Raw genomic sequence first — 16,304 nt, 5'->3', positions numbered from 1 at the left:
AATGTCCCCTCAAAGATGTCCAAGCCCTAATCCTTGGAATCTGTGAAAATGTTGCTTTACATAGGAAAAGGGACTTTGCAGGTGTGATTGGGTTGAAGACCTTGAGATGAGGGGATTAGCCTGGGCAATCCAGGTGGGCTGAATCTAATCTTAGGGGTGACCCACGTGGGCTGAATCTAATCTTAGGGATTTGTAAAAGTGGAGAAACTTTTCCTCTGAGTTCAGTCAGAGGGCTAAGTGATGACAGAAGACGGTTCCAAGAGACACATGTGGCTGGCTTTGAAGATGGACGAGGGAACCATTAGCCAAGGAACGTAGGCAGCTTCTAGGAGCTGGAAAAGCAAGGAGACTCCAGAAAGGAAGGCAGCCCTGATGACGCCTTGATTTCAGCTCATTGAGGCCTGTGTCAAGTTACTGACCTGTAGAATTTGTCAGGTAATACATCTGTGTTGTTTAAGCTACAAAATTTGTGGTAATTGGCTACAGAAGCAATAGAAAATGAATAGTCACGAAGGCTCATGTAGCCCCGACCTATCCTCCTGCCTTTCAATTCCCGAGCCCCTGCCTCCAGCCCTGCTCTGGCCAGCACTGTCTGCCTACCTGAGCTCCCTGCTAGCAACTGGCTCCTTTCTTCTTCCTCCTCCATTTCTAGCCTTTTGACCTGCATTCTTCTTTACTTTCTTTCTTTTTGTTTTTGTTTTGAGACAAAGTCTTGCTTTGCCACCCAGGCCGGAGCACAGTGGCACGATATCAACTCACTGCAACCTCCACCTCCTGGGCTCAAGCAATTCTCCTGCCTCAGCCTCCCGGTTAGCTGGGATTACAGGTGTCTACCACCACGCCTGGCTAATTTTTTGTATTTTTATTAGAGACGGGGTTTCACCATGTTGACCAGGCTGGTCTTGAACTCATGACCTCGAGTGATCCACCCACCTTGGCCTCTCAAAGTGCTAGGATTATAGGCATGAGCCACTGTGCCCAGCCTCTTCTTTGCTTTCAATGGGTCAGGTCCAAATCTCAGTTCCAGGCTCAAGTCCTACAGAAAGATTGCCCAGCCAACCCCTCCAGCCGTAGTTATTCTTAAACTCAGGGCCCCACTGCACTATCTTCATTGTACAGCTTTTCCTTGAAATCTTTGAGTCATTATTTCTGTCTCAGTGTGGGTGGGGTTGCACTGGGTATCATGCATAAGGTTTAAATGTCTATGAGATGAAAGACTGTGACTCGGAGTTTACTAGGGAGCTGGAAGCTCAGAGTGGCCTCACCATGTTCCCTTTTCCTTTGTGCCCAGGGTGTGTATTTTCTCACAGGAGCCAGATCCCAAGATGTGGGGATCTGGGCCCTCACCATATTCCCTTTTCCTTTGTGCCCAGGGCATGTATCTTCTCACAGGAGCCAGATCCCAAGATGTGTCCACCAAGGGCCCTGCCTCTGGAGGCAGAGATCTGCCTCTTAATCTCACTGTTTGATTCCCAGACTTCTCCAGGTGATACTTTCTTTGGAGAATTTTAACAAGAGGCTGCTATGGTCCAGGGCCTCCATTCCCTGCCTCCCTAGATCCCTGAATCCTGGATGCACTTGGAGATTTTGTCTGCAAATGGAAACTCTGGATCCAGCCCTGGCTAGGTGCCCAGGCTGTCATAATTTTAGTCCAGCTGGGAAAATTCCTTTGTGTTTGTTCCATGATCTCATCTTTTTTCCATGGTCCTAGGAGGAGGGCAAGGGCCAGGAGACAGGCATTGCCAAGGTGCTGATCCTAAGTCATCGGCTGCTTGGGTGTATCTAGGTCTTTATCCATTTCTTTATTCAGATCTTTTTCCTCAAAACAGAGGACATCTCATTATTCTAAGGAGCAACGTCAGTGCCTCAGAAGTCCCCAGAGGGCTCCTTGGCTTCCTGTCACTCCCAGAGAAAACACTGCTGGAGTCTAAGTTTCCCATGCAGTAAGCTCAGCTGTAAACATCATCAAGACACGAAGGACTTGGAGATGTGGATGAGAGAAAGAGCTGAAAACACTCATCCTTGAGAGAGAAGGGACAGAATCAACACCTTTCCCCTCTGGTCTCCTGAAGGTCTTCTTTCCCATCTCCCAGCCCCACATCAATGCTGCCGCCCCTGGCTTTGTAGTGACACAGGGTAGGTGCTGAATTAGAAAATCAGCATAAGGACTGGCAGTGTTTTAGTTCACCCAGCAGTGCCACCTCTTCCCAGCTGTGCACAACGCTCCTGTCCACCCTTCCCAGCCGCAAGACACAACCCGAGGGAGAGAGACTGCATCTCTGATGTCACACACATTACAGAGTGAAGCCACTAGGCAGGTGTCAACAGCTATGAATGCCTAAATGAGAGCAGCTTACGAAGAAGACACCAGGCTTAGAGGCTAAGGTGAGTGGGGGAAATCTGTATGTCAGTCAGGATCTCATGAAATACAGACATAAGGACTGGGTTTGAATTTAGTCAGTGCTGGGGTAGATTTTAGACCTACCGTTAAAGTTTGTCAGTGGCATGAGTGCAAGGCTCTTTATTTTTATTTATTTATTTATTTATTTATTTATTTATTTATTTATTTATTGTTTTCGAGATGGAGTCTAGCTTTGTCATCCAGGCTGGAGTGCATTGGCACGATCTCAGCTCACTGCAACCCCACATCCCAGGTTCAAGTGCTTCTCCTACCTCAGCCTCCCAAGTAGCTGGGATTACAGGTGCCCACCACCATGCCCAGCTAATTTTTGTATTTTTAGTAGAGATGGGGTTTCACTGTGTTGGCCAGGCTGGTCGTGAACTGCTGACCTTGTGATCCACTCGCCTCAGCCTCCCAAAGTGCTGGAATTACAAGTGTGAGCTACCACGCTCGGCCGGGTGCAAGGCTTTTGAAAATTAGAATGTCATTGCTGGATGGCCAGGACACAGCCCCAGATGAAGCTTTTATGGGGTTGGAGAAAGGGCCAGAGTATATCTATACACAGCTTCACTCCTTCCACTCCTGACAGTTTGTGTTGTAAACAGTTATGTTTGTTTGTGTTTGAAATGTTTTAAAGTACCCTTTTGGTGAATTGAAATTCCAAGAAACACTGTAAAGCTGTAAAGATCTTCACACACACGCACATGCTGGCAACGAGAAGAAGTGTAGAGAGACGATGGGCCAAAAAAAATGTGAGTTCTATTGATGGTCGTAACAATAAGAACAGTGATAACAATAACAACAACGATTTGTTGGCTAGTATGTGCCAGTCACTGCACTGAGTAGTTTACTTATTTAATTTTATAATCACCATAGAGGCTAAGTACCAGTAATACCTTTATTTTATAGCTGAGAAAACGGGCTCAGAGAGAGTAAGTAACAAAGAAGAGCAGATTTATGGCCCGTGACAAGCAAGTCTAGAGCCAGAATTCAAACACAGGCAGGCCAACTCTATAGCTTACGCTTTGCACCACGAGGGGAGGGGAAGTGCAGTGGAGACAACAAAGCAGCGCCCTTGGGTAGACCGCTGACGCCCTTGGGAAACCTGATGACTGTGTGTGTCCCTGGAGAGCAGTCACTTGGATTTCCAGGCCTCGCTCCCTGACCTCCTGCACCTTTTCTGCTCTCCATCTTTGCAAACACAAAGCAGAGGCCCACTCTAAAAGACACTAATTTCTGGACTCAAAACTCTGACTTTCACCAATTTCATGATCACAGCCAGAGAAATGTGCACAAGTGAGGCTCCTCAGAGAGGCAGCTCAGAAAGGTTCGCAGGGAGCCTTTAAACGGGGTCTTGGGGCGCAACCTCTGGGTGTGACACAGACGGATCAGCCTGCGTTCGGGGGTTTCTGGGTCACATGCACTAATGCTTTCTCTCCCTCCTCTCTTTTTTTCTGTGTTCCTCCCCTTTCTGTATTTCTCTATTTCTCCCTCTCTCTTATTTGAATTTTTTTCTGTTCTTTCTCTGTTCCTCTGTTGTTTTCTTCTTGTTTTCTCCCTAAATGTCAATGTCTGTTGCCATGTGGTCTTCCTTAATCCACTCCTCTGTTTTTCTTTGTTCTTTTTTTTTTTTTTTTCTTTTTTGAGATGGAGTCTTGCTCTGTCACGCAGGGTGGAGTGCAGTGGCACGACTTCGGCTCACTGCAACTTCCACCTCCCAGGTTCAAGCAATTCTCGTGCCTCAGCTTTGCAGGTAGCTGAGATTACAGGCGCCTGCACCTGACTTATTTTTGTATTTTTAGTAGAGACAGGGTTTCACCATGTTGGCCAGGCTGGTCTTGAACTCCTGACTTCAGGTGATCCTCCCACCTCAGCCTCCCAAAGTGCTGAGATTACAGGCATGAGCCACCATCCCCAGCCTTCTCTCTTCTTAATAATGGCTTTCTATGTCTTTCGCTTCGCTGATACCCTCACTCTGTTTCTCTATGACTCTCCTATTCCATTGTTATCTTTATTGCTTTTTCTTTCTGCTCATCTGTTTATCACCCGCTGGCTACTTGCCTTGCTCTCCCTATTCTCTGTCTCTGTCCCTGTTTCTTCTGTTTCAAGGTCAGTGGTTCTCTGTCTCTATCTCTCTGTTTCTGCCTCTCCATCTGTCTTTTGTTTCCCTTGCATGCAGGGCCCTAGCCTGTGGATCATGGCAAATTTGAGCCAGCCCTCCGAATTTGTCCTCTCGGGCTTCTCCTCCTTCGGTGAGCTGCAGGCTCTTCTGTATGGCCCCTTCCTCATGCTTTATCTTCTCGCCTTCATGGGAAACACCATCATTATAGTTATGGTCATAGCTGACACCCACCTACATACACCCATGTACTTCTTCCTGGCCAATTTTTCCCTGCTGGAGATCTTGGTAACCATGACTGCAGTGCCCAGGATGCTCTCAGACCTGCTGGTCCCCTACAAAGTCATTACCTTCACTGGCTGCATGGTCCAGTTCTACTTCTACTTTTCCCTGGGTTCCACCTCCTTCCTCATCCTGACAGACATGGCCCTTGACCGCTTTGTGGCCATCTGCCACCCACTGCGCTATGGCACTCTGATGAGCCGGGCTGTGTGTGTCCAGCTGGCTGGGGCTGCCTGGTCAGCTCCTTTCCTAGCCATGGTACCTACTGTCCTCTCCCGAGCTCATCTTGATTACTGCCATGGCAACGTCATTAACCACTTCTTCTGTGACAGTGCACCTCTCCTGCAGTTGTCCTGCTCTGACACTCACCTATTGGAATTCTGGGACTTTCTAATGGCCTTGGCCTTTGTCCTCAGCTCCTTCCTGGTGACCCTCATCTCCTATGGCTACATAGTGACCACCGTGCTGCGGATCCCCTCTGCCAGCAGCCGCCGGAAGACTTTCTCCACCTGCGGGTCTCACCTCACACTGGTCTTCATTGGCTACAGTAGTACTATCTTTCTGTATGTCAGGCCTGGCAAAGCTCACTCTGTGCAAGTCAGGAAGGTCGTGGCCTTGGTGACTTCAGTTTTCACCCCCTTCCTCAATCCCTTTATCCTTACCTTCCGCAATGAGACAGTTAAAACAGTGCTACAGGGGCAGATGCAGAGGCTGAAAGGTCTTTGCAAGGCACAATGATGAGCCTGGGGCCCGGAGGGACCTGGCCTGCCTCCATCGAGCAGTTCTGTGGGGAGGGAGACCTCCAGTGAGTGGGAAGACCACTGTTGAGTTTCTTTAGTTTTTTTCCTCTGAGCAATAACTACAGTGAGCCCTCAGTGCTGCACTGTCTGGCCCAAAGCTCTTATGGGCCACCATGGAAGTGTTCCCTACGTCCCCTGGCAGCCGTAAGAACTCTGAGAGTAGCCCAGAGCTTTCAGTAAAGGGAAGTGCATGCGCTTTGCATTTAAGGAAGAGTAGCCAAGAAGTGCTCTCTGATCAAGAGGTAGTATCCAGTCCCAGTACGTGTGCATGGATGTGTATGTGTGTACATATGTGTGTATGTGTGTGCATGTTCAGGGCGTGCTTCTCTATCACAGTATGCACCATTGCTGAGTGTACGCACCACTAAGTGCTTGGGCTACATGGGATCAAGGGAAGAAGCAAAACTTACCGAAAACAAACTGATTGTTTTTCAGTGAGTGTGAGTGTTGCGGGGAGGGCTGGGTCCTTGTATGATTATTCATCCATTCATTCATTTCATCAATATTGAGTAGGCTGTGTATGTCAGGCACTGTAACAGGTAGAGGGTAAGAAGGTAAAAAAGGCATAAATGGTTCTTCGCCTGACAAAGCTCTTGGCCTAAGGAAGGAAAGAGTGATAAATAGCTGTTTCCAGCACAGTGGGGAAAGTGCAACAGTGGATTCACAGAAGGTTTTATGAGCATACAGGAGAGCAACACTGAGACCAGGCAGGGGCTGAATGACGGCTTCCTGATGAGATGACACCTGAGTAGCACATTGACTATAAGGTGGACACTGTGAGAGTGCAATTCATCAGGTATCTTTGCATCAGAGAAAGATGAAACAGAGGGAAATTAAAACAAGATAAATCTCCACTAATGAGGAATTATGTGGTTTCCAGAGAGGAAACACTCAGAGTTTTAGAAAGATAAAATAAACTTTGCTCCTGTATGGTTAGAAATATTCATTTGCCTAAAGGCAAGGGATTGTAATAAACTTAGTCAATTCATTTATTCAGTCATTATATATCCTATTTTACACACATATATATTATATTGTACATTACATAAAATATGAACATTATATTACATTCACATACATGTGGGTATAAAATTCTTGAAAGTCTATTATGTCCCATGCTGCCTTTGGAGTCAAACATCAGCTCCACTGTCCTCCCTCCTCCAACTATAGCTGGAAATTTAAAAAATCTTCCAGTTACTTTGACCTCAGGATCATGGTGTTCCCTTAGCTTTCTCCTACGCAGAATTTTCTAAAGTATCCCCAGTTTAAGTTGTTCTGACACATTGTTTCTGTAAATACACTTTAATTTACCAAACTCTATTTCCCAATTTGTGATATATAAACTAGAATCAGGAGTTTATTCATAGCTACACTTACTTGAAAACAATAAAACTACTAATTTATCACAAATGTCGAGCATTTAAAAAATCCACTATGTGGAAATGAATGAGGTAGGCTCATCTGGAGCTTGGGAGATGTGGCTTGCTTGCCAGCCCGTTGGGTCTCCTTGTGACCTCCTCTTACCCCAAGTTAACTCCTTCCTAAACAAGGCACCCCTTTCTCTGGCTTTCTGAAAGTGTCTTTCTTTCTTGCTGAGATACCCCTCAGCCAAGTCAGAGGGTCTTTTTATGTTCCTAGTTTCAGTTTCTGGACCAAAATTTTTGCTCGTTCTTTAATTACATAACAGAGCAATGACTCTGGTGTTTGCAATTGCTGTTGAATGAATTGATGTTTTTTTCCTCTGTTTATTCTCTGCTTGCTACCTAGAAAAGTAAGTATTTGTAGAGTAAATGAAAGAAGGATGAGTAAATTAAGAATAATTCTACTAACAATATCTTACTTTTGTATACTTTTCATACTTTACGAACCACTTTTACATATATTTTCCATTTGGTTTTTACCCTCATAGTAATTCAATTAAATAAAGATTCACTGATCACCTATCATGAACCAAACACTCCACTCAGCAGTGGCTGTTAAAGATGAAAGAAATGTGGAGTCTGACCTCAAGGGGTTCCCTGTACTGAGAGAAATTTTAAAATGTGGTTAATTTCAATAAGCTGTTTTCCTATGGAGTGTATGAAAGCTCAGAAGGAAAATTTCTGATTCTGAAACTGCAGCAAGCAGTGTTCCTGGCCCGCTTTAGTGGGAAAGGGAAACACGGTTGAGGGGAAGAATGAGTTGGTCAAAGAAATGGCAGAACTGACAGCAGGATCTGGTTCTTCAGACCTTTTTTTCCATCTCCCCATCTTTGGAATTTTCTTCTTCCATCTGAATTAAAAGTTGGGTTAATTCAAAGTTGGAACCTCCAGGGTCTGAAGCTGCTCAGTTTTGCCTCCTCTGGACCCTTACTGATCACATATCTATCAAGTTTCTACAAGTTTGTAGACTTGTAATGGCAACAATTCTAGTAACCCCTTCCTCACAGTAATTGCACATTTAGTATCTATCACTTGAGAGAAACACATATTGGCAGAAAGCAAGTATAGATTCAATGTTACTTTTAAAGATTTGTGTTTCAATATCAAAGGCATAGAAGCAACCCAGATGCCCATCAATGGTGGACTGGATAAAGAAAATGTGGTACATATACACCATGGAAGACTACGCAGCCATAAAAACCAGTGAGGTCATGTCCTTTGCAGCAACTCAGATGGAGCTGGAAGTCTTTATCCTAAGCAAATTAAGACAGAAACAGAAAACCAAATACCACATCTTCTCTTATAAATGGGAGCTAAACACTGAGTATACATGGACACAAATGAGGGTATAGTAGACACTGGGACCTACTTGAGGGTGGAGGGAGGGAGGAGGGTGAGGACTGAAAAACTGTCTATCAGGTATTATGCTAATTGCTTTGGTGACAAAGTTATCTGTACACCAAACCCCAGCAACGTGCAATTTACCCAGGTGATAAACTTGCACATGTACCCCTTGAACCCAAAATAAAAGTTGGAAAGACGGAAAAAAAGATTCGTATTTTATTGAGCACAATTGGTTCCACGAGCATTTGAAGTATAGCACATAATACCTATACAGGTAAGATATTTTTATTTTGAATAAATATTTTGATTCTGTTCATATACAATGTTAATTATACAATGGATTCACAGTCCCTCTGCTATGATACCATTTTCCCTGGGAGGTGAGAACAGTTGATGTGGCTGTTTGTCTATGTAAGGTCGTTGGATGTAGATGCACAGATGGCAACAGGCTTTTCACTTCATAGAAGTGGCTTACACTGCAACCTAATTTCCGGGTGGTAGGAGGGCAAGGTTGCTTTCAACACCCAGAACTGATTTAAGTGTAGGCAAAATCATGGCAGGATTTCATGAAACTAAAATGTTTTCCTTGGCCCCAAATATCTTCCCACCCATCCTTCACTTGTCTGGCATCCTAGCTCTAACTGGCTAACCCAAGAATCCATCCTCACACATGTAAATCCCAGTGGGAAGTCAAAAAGTGGATTTATTTCTTCTAGTTGGGAGGATTAGAGAGCAAGAAACCGAGGGTATGAAAGTTTTCGAGGAAGGAAGACAAAGGTATATTATCACTTTCCAAAGGAAAGTCAGGCCTGGATCTTGCGGTGGTTGGTAGTAACATCAAGACCCTGCACGGGTGGGATTTTAGGAGTTTGGTGAGGTGAAAAACCCTCTGGGTCAAACTAAGAAAAGGTCAGTGTTGACTACAGTGGACTGGATTCATATCGGTCTGATTCACTAATTCTTTCAGCCCTAGGTTTTCTGATGTACATATGTTTCTTCAACAATGCCTGACAGATACTGAGGAATGGTGGTCGTGGCTCAGTGGTCTGCTGGTAAATGTTTAGCCCCAGCTCTCCATTTGCTGACTTCTAGCATTTGCCAGCTTCCTGCTGTCAATATTTTCACCGTGTCCAATTTTAAGCTACCAAGATGGCATCTGAAGTTGGAGTTAGGGAAAGATGCCCCGTCGTACCGCCCCATACGGTATTTCTACCACACTGAGACACGTGGCCTAAATAACCTCAGTCTCATGGACAAAAGTACAATGCAGCAAAGCAACGAGGAGTTTTTAATATGAATCACCTTTGTTTTTAGCATAACTTATTTGATTATGAGTTTCTGTTATCTACTTTTTTTTTTTTTTTTAATCATGGCTGTGTTTAATTCCTGCCAATTTAACCATCGATTTCCAGGCATTTCCATATATCCTCTGAAATCTAGGCAGAGGTTCCCAAAGCTTAACTCTTGTCTTCTGCACACCATGTGGAAGCTGCCAATGCTTGGGGCTTGCACCCTCTGAAGCAAAGACCTGAGCTGTACCTTTTTTCCTTTTAGCCACGACTGGAGCTGGAGTGGCTGGGACATAGGGCACCAAGTCCTGAGGCTGCACAGAGCAGTGGGGCCCTGGGCCTGGCCCACGAACTATTTTTCCCTCCTAGGCCTCTGGGCCTTTGATGAGAGGGGCTGCTGTGAAGGTCTCTGACATGCCCTGGAAACATTTTCCCCATTGCCTTGGCTACCAGCATTCGGGTCCTCATCTCCAGCTGAGACCACCTCAGCCTGGACTTCATTGTCCATATCACTATCAGTATCTTGGTCAAAACCATTCAACAAGTCTCTAGGAAGTTCCAAACTTTCCCATGCCTTCCTGTCTTCTTCTGAGCCCTCCAAACCGTTCCAGCCTCTGCCAGTTAGCCAATTCTAAAGTCCTTTCCACATTCTCAGGAACCTTGTTACAATGCCCCACTATGGGTTCTCCAGGGGGCTCCAGAACATCACTAGCATCCTACCTCTGGGTTTCCCTTAGATCCTGCTCCCCAGTCAGCGCTGCATTGCTGTCATTCTCCTTCACTTGAGTTAGACACCTCCCAAGTCCTATGGAGGTAAAGCTCATGGCATCGCCCTTATAAGGGAACTTACAAATTATTTTATCTGATAGACACAGGATCCTCCATATATGAGGGGACCCGGCTTCTTCACTAGCAGCTGGGCAGCTCATCACTCACATTTGTGCTTCTCTCACTCAGTGGACAACTCACCCAGAAGTTCTTGGGTTACCCAGCCCTAGGGGTGAGTCCAAAGGACTGTATATGAGGCCCTTGTCCTTGTCATGGAGGAAGTTGGCTGTGATCTAAGGAGAGGGGACACCACAGATTTCCTTCCCTCTCCTTCACAGACACAGAAGGCAGATCCCCCCATTCTCAGTCTCATCCCCATGCCTCCCTTTTGTTGGAGGACCTGAGCAAACCAACCTTAAAGGGATATAACACGTGACTAATTCAGCTGCTGGCAGAGAGGGAAATCAAGCATTTCAGAAAAGCTGAGCTCTCTGAACTTACTTAGGTTATTTGCAAAATTAAAGGCAATACAGTTTCAGCGCTAAAGGTAAATAGCACCTTTGGTGACTACAATATGATTGCCCTAGGCAAGCAAAGATTTCTACACTGATGTGCACACTGAAGTTTGTTGTAATCAAATATGCCATTATTTCAGTGAGTGGAGCATCTTGCAGAGGGCACTTACAGGTCCACTGGGGGACTTGGGTCTGATTACTGATGATACCCATGGCCAGTCTCCAGAAACCCACTCATTAATCCTGTCTTTTTAGGCTTTGGTTGTCTACACAATATACCATTTTATGTCTATGTTATTTTACACACTCAGTTGCCTCTCTCAGGAATTCACTTTTCCTCTTCTCAGCCTATAAAACTGTTCTTTGGACCTCAAAAAGTCATTTCAACTTAACTTTTAACTTAATCAAAAGAAATGGGGCATTCCCTAAGAGCTTTGCCTTCAGGAACTCAGAGGAAGTCACATTGAGGTTTGACATAAGGATTTCTTCTTAAGATTTAGAACCATGCAGTGAAGAAAGGGGCTTCCTCCCATAGCTGGGAATGGTCCATCTCTGGACTTGGTTCAGTGTAGTTTTGTCTATGTGTGGGTTCTGAGCTCCTTATGTTAGGTGTCGTGCCTTATAGATCTTTGTTTTTCCTGTACCTAGAATATAGTAGGTGTTCAATAAATGCTAGCTGTCATTAATCATGAGGTTTATATGAATTTGGAACATGAGTTAGCACGATAACCTAAACATGGAATGCCATCTTAGTTGATGGTAAGAAATATAGTCAACAGAGCAAGAGAAAAGGTTTCCCACTGCTCTACATCTCAGTTAGTTGTCTAAACTAGTACCACAATCAGTTCCAAGATGCGCCTAACAGGAACCAAACAAAGCAATATGGAATGCAAGAGTTCTAGAAACGGTTTGATGCAACCTCCTATTTGTAAACCTGAATATTTTGGAGGGGAATGCATAGATATCTTTGCTTACCTGCTAGTCTGCCTGCATAACTGAAAAAGGCAGAACTGGGACAATGGGTGAAGGTTAGAGGAAGTCATATTGAGGTTTGACATAAGGATTTCTCCTTAAAATCTAGAACCATGCAGTGAAGAAAGGGGCTGCCTCCCACAGCTGGGCATGCTCCATCCCTGGACTTGGTTCAAGCAGAGTCCCTAAGCCAGTCTGCTCAGTGTGCTGCAGTGGGGATGCCTGCACCGAGACAGAGGAAGGTAGGCCTACATGACCTACTCCCTTGCAATTCCATGAGGCTGTGTTTTACTTACATCATGTCTTAAACCTGGGGAGCCTTTTATAGCAGCTACTTTGATTTGGAACTGGAATCCCAAGATTTCTCCCAGCAAGTTGCAGGATTTTTTTAAAATTATTTTTTCATTTCTATCTATCCAGGAGTCTCATTTGACATTATGCACATTGACAACCCTGCCACATTAAGACAAATGTCTGGAACCAATATATCTAGACATCTCTAGGTCACATCCACATAGAATTCTAACAGTGAGTCAGAGGCTGGGCCATTGATTGAAGTCACTCAAGAAGTTTAAAGTCAGACTAGGATGAGAGTCTTCAGGGTCTTTATCCTGGTTACTACTGTCTCTGGAAATGGGACCTGGGATAAAGGTTACCAAGGAAAGATGGCTCCAATAATAGCAAATGTGTCCCCAAATTCCCTCTTCCAATGCCTTTCACATTGTTGAGATTGGAACAAGGGCTTTCTTATACAATTTTCTGTTTGAAAATTCTACCAGCAAATTGTTTAGATCCGCGTTACTCAGATATTAATGTGCATAGGAATCACCTGGGGATCCTGCAAAAATGCAGATTCTGATTTAGGAGGTATCAGGTGGGACCTGAGATTCTGCATCTCCAATAAGCTCCCAGGAGATGCCAGTGCTGTTTCAAGCATCACACTTTGAAGAGCAAAGAACCACAGGCAAGGCTGTGGGGCAAGTCAGGTTGCGTGATGCTAGATTCCCTGGGGTGATTGCTGTGAAGGCCCAAGGCTAGTCATTCCTTCCCCAAAACTGACCAGAGACCCCACTTCCAAGGAAATCCTATGAAAAACAGGCGATAGCCTGCTACAGGCTATTGATTATTTTTACTTTTTTAAGAGGGGAATGTGCAGAGAAAAGAGAGTAGCAGGAAGGAGTCCCTGGGGAGGACACTGAGTGACTCCTGTGCTGATTATTTTAGGAGGAGAAGCTGAGGAAAAGTATCTGCATCTCAGAAGGAGGTAATTACTTTCCACTTAGCTCTTCAGTTTTTCAGGAAGTTTGCAAGGAGGGCAAGTAATTAGTCTCTTGAGAGGTGAAAGAGACAAGTTCTCAGGATGAAAAACTTCTCCCTGCTGGTCTTTACAGCAGAATCAGAAGTATCTGTCCACTTTTGGCAAGGCCCACAAATGCAAAAATGTACTGTGGTGGTTGAAAAAAAAAAAAAAAACATATATGTTAGAGATCAAGCTAAATGGCAGAGACAGTAAGACAGTGGTGCCTCCAGGCTCTGTGTCCTGGAATGCTTCCCCTACAACCATTCTTCATAGTCTTGGCCCTGTGGGGCGGCTCCCATCCTGTGACTCCACACTGCAAATTATGAGCAGGGCCTCTCCTCTAAGGATCCTGTGGACAGAGCCAGCTTCAGAAATGAGAGGAAGTTTGCATCTACTCTTTGCCCCACTTTGCCAATCCTAGCCCAGCCCAATTGAGACCCAGTCTAGTAAAAGAAACCAGACCCGGAGCTCTTCCTGCCGCTGCCATCTTCCCGTGACTTCCCACACCATCCAGATTTCCAAGGAATGCCTCTTATCAGCCCTCCCATCCCGTTACCCACAACACCAGTCCCACTTCATTTACTCCTTCTCATCTGACTTCTATCATATTTGCTTCTACCATCCAGGGGCCCTGGTAATCTGGCCAGGCTGCTCTCAGGAAACCCAACCTCAGAAGGCCTGGGCAACTGGTCCTCTTTCTGGAACTTGGATCTAAGGTTCTACAGTAGAAGGGAAGTAGTGGCCCATGGGAAGGGCAAGGCAGCAAGTCTGAGAGTGTGGACGCAGCTCAGCTTTTCCCCACTCTCATGTGCATGAAAAAGGTAAGGCCTTCATGACTTTCTATAAGAGGGTTGGAGGAGTGGCTCCCAGAGAGCCATTTCTGTGGAAAGGCAAGAGGCTTTGGGGCCAGATGGAAGAAATGGGCAGCCTGGGTGTGAGGGGTGCTTCCATCCAGGAGCAGTCAGGCCGAGAGAGGAGAGCCAACAGAGGCACATGGCTCCTCCTGCGTTGGGGTGCCAGGCCTCTCTGCTCTTCTTAGAACACCTCCCATTTTCAGAACTCTATCCTAGACCTTGAAGCCAGGTCCTAAAAAGGAAACATACCCAAAATAAAAGTTGAACACAAACTTAAAAGAATGCAAGCAAAACCATAGAGCTGAGAAAGAGAGGTTTTAATAGGACATTTTAATAATAGCTACATTTACTGAGCTCTTACTTAATGTACTAGACCCTGCACTAAGAGTCTTACTTGTTTGGATTATCTCTTTTAATTAATATCGTCCCATTGTACTCACTCCATATTCCCTATCCATTCCTTAACTATCTCAGACACACAGAAACTTGCCTTTGAGACATTCTAACAGTGTGTGTCCATTAGTTCTCTGCAGTGCAAGAGAAGAAACTTGCATGAAGATGAGAGAGCAGGAGAAATTGAGAAAAAAAGAGAGTGAGGAGCTCCAGCTTAGGCATGTGGGTGCCCACCTGCAGCAAGTCTACTCCTCATGACTTGTCAGGTGCTCTCCAGCCCTGTCAAGGGCTCACTCTTTCACCTACAGGCTGCTGGGTCTCTAAGGAAGATCCTTTTGGTCACATCCTCAATGACCTCCTTGACCTTCTCATTCCGGAAGGTAAAGATGAAGGGGTTGAGGAAAGGAGTTACCACTGCAGTCACCAGGGCCACCACCTTGTTGAGGTGTGTGGAATGGCCCTTGCCTGGCCTCACGTAGATGAAGATGGCACTGCCATAGCCCAGCACCACCACTGTGAGGTTAGAGGCACAGGTGGAGAAGGCCTTCTGGCGCCCAGAGGAGGAGGGGATGTGCAGCACAGCAGCCACAACAAGGACGTAGGAGAGGATGATGAGCAGCATGGTGGTCAGCACAAAGAGCAGGGACAGGAAGAGAACCATGCGCTCAATATGGTGGGTGTCAGAGCAGGCAAGCTTGAGCAGCGGGGCAGAGTCACAGAAGTAGTTGTCGACGATGTTAGGGCCACAGAACCAGAGCTGTATTTTCTGCAGTGTGGGAGAGACAATGGAGAGGAAACCAACCACCCAACAGGCCACCACCAGCTTCACACACGCTGAACCATTCATAATGGTTGGGTAGTGCGGGGGGCGGCAGATGGCCATGTAGTGATCAAAGACCATGACCGTGAGGATCAAGAAGTTGGCAGAGCCCAGGGAGAAGTAAAAGAAAGACTGGATTAGGCATTCAGCCAGAGACATCGTCTTGTGAGTGGATAGCAGGTCTGCCAGCATCCTAGGTACCACAGTGGAGGTGACCAGCATCTCCATTGGGGACAAGTCGCAGAGGAAGTACATGGGTAAGTGAAGGTGGGAGTCAAGGCAAGTGAGGCTGATGATGGCCAGGTTGCCCAGCAGCGTCAGCACATATATCAACAGGATCAGAGCAAACAGCAGGACCTGGAACTCATGGAGATGAGAAAATCCCAGGAGCACAAACTCCGTGACAATGCTATAGTTACCCACTGCACTTGATGCCCATTCTATGTGACACCTGTGAGGGGTTGAGAAATGTTAGCAGGAGATTGCCATCAACCTCTTTCTCAATCAGGTCCCCATAGTGCTGGCCTGGCTCCCCAAGCACACCAGCCTGTGTGCACAGTGGACCCCAGAACACACATTCCCAAAAGGCAGGATGAGCAGATTTATGACTTGGCCACCTCTATATTATCACCACTCTTAAGCTCTTCCTCTTCTGTCTTCTACTCACTGATTATATTGTAAAACACACTTAATAAGCTCCAACTCTGTGCAAGACATTTGACTGGGTCTGAGGATGAAGGGGTAAGCACTTTCTAACTGCCAAATCTAATGGTCTGTTGTTCAAATAATAGCTGATATTTACTGTTCTTTCCCTGTGCCAGAAAGTGTGCTAGATACTTTACATTATTTCCTTCCATCTTTTTTGCTGAATCCTCATCCTCTTTTTCTTCTCTATAACATTTGAGGCCACAAATAACCCATTTTTGAAGTCACTTCCACCCTTGACTGCAAGGACCCTGCACTCTTGAATTTCTCCTACCATCCTGGGTTCCCTCGTCTGCCTCCTCTAGCTCCCTGTCTTTCTGG

At 45.7% G+C, this 16,304-nt stretch overlaps 2 protein-coding genes across 2 annotated transcripts; one reads left to right on the top strand and one right to left on the bottom strand.

Annotated features, from left to right (window-relative positions):
- Nucleotides 1–4,583: 4,583 nt before the first annotated feature.
- LOC101004180 (olfactory receptor 6V1) lies at nt 4,584–5,599 on the top strand. The gene has a single exon (XM_031665070.1). It carries the CDS (start codon nt 4,599–4,601, stop codon nt 5,538–5,540), a length of 942 nt encoding a protein of 313 aa, XP_031520930.1. The 5' UTR covers nt 4,584–4,598; the 3' UTR covers nt 5,541–5,599.
- A 4,425-nt stretch (nt 5,600–10,024) lies between these two features.
- LOC103883307 (olfactory receptor 6V1-like) lies at nt 10,025–15,734 on the bottom strand (the record flags this gene model as incomplete). Its single annotated transcript, XM_009204038.4, has 1 exon — nt 10,025–15,734. A coding segment is annotated over one exon (978 nt), but the record flags the coding sequence as incomplete, so codon positions are not given.
- Nucleotides 15,735–16,304: the final 570 nt, after the last annotated feature.

Source organism: Papio anubis, chromosome 4 (genome assembly GCF_008728515.1).
Source record: "Papio anubis isolate 15944 chromosome 4, Panubis1.0, whole genome shotgun sequence".
NCBI classification, from domain to species: Eukaryota; Metazoa; Chordata; class Mammalia; order Primates; family Cercopithecidae; genus Papio; species Papio anubis.
The sequence above is the reverse complement of the archived record's forward strand: the minus strand, read 5'-3'. Positions and strand labels throughout refer to the sequence as shown.

Bases quoted from the DNA above. Each gene is read 5' to 3' on its own strand.
- LOC101004180 (XM_031665070.1), top strand. From the start codon at position 4,599: ATGGCAAATTTGAGCCAGCCCTCCGAATTTGTCCTCTCGGGCTTCTCC.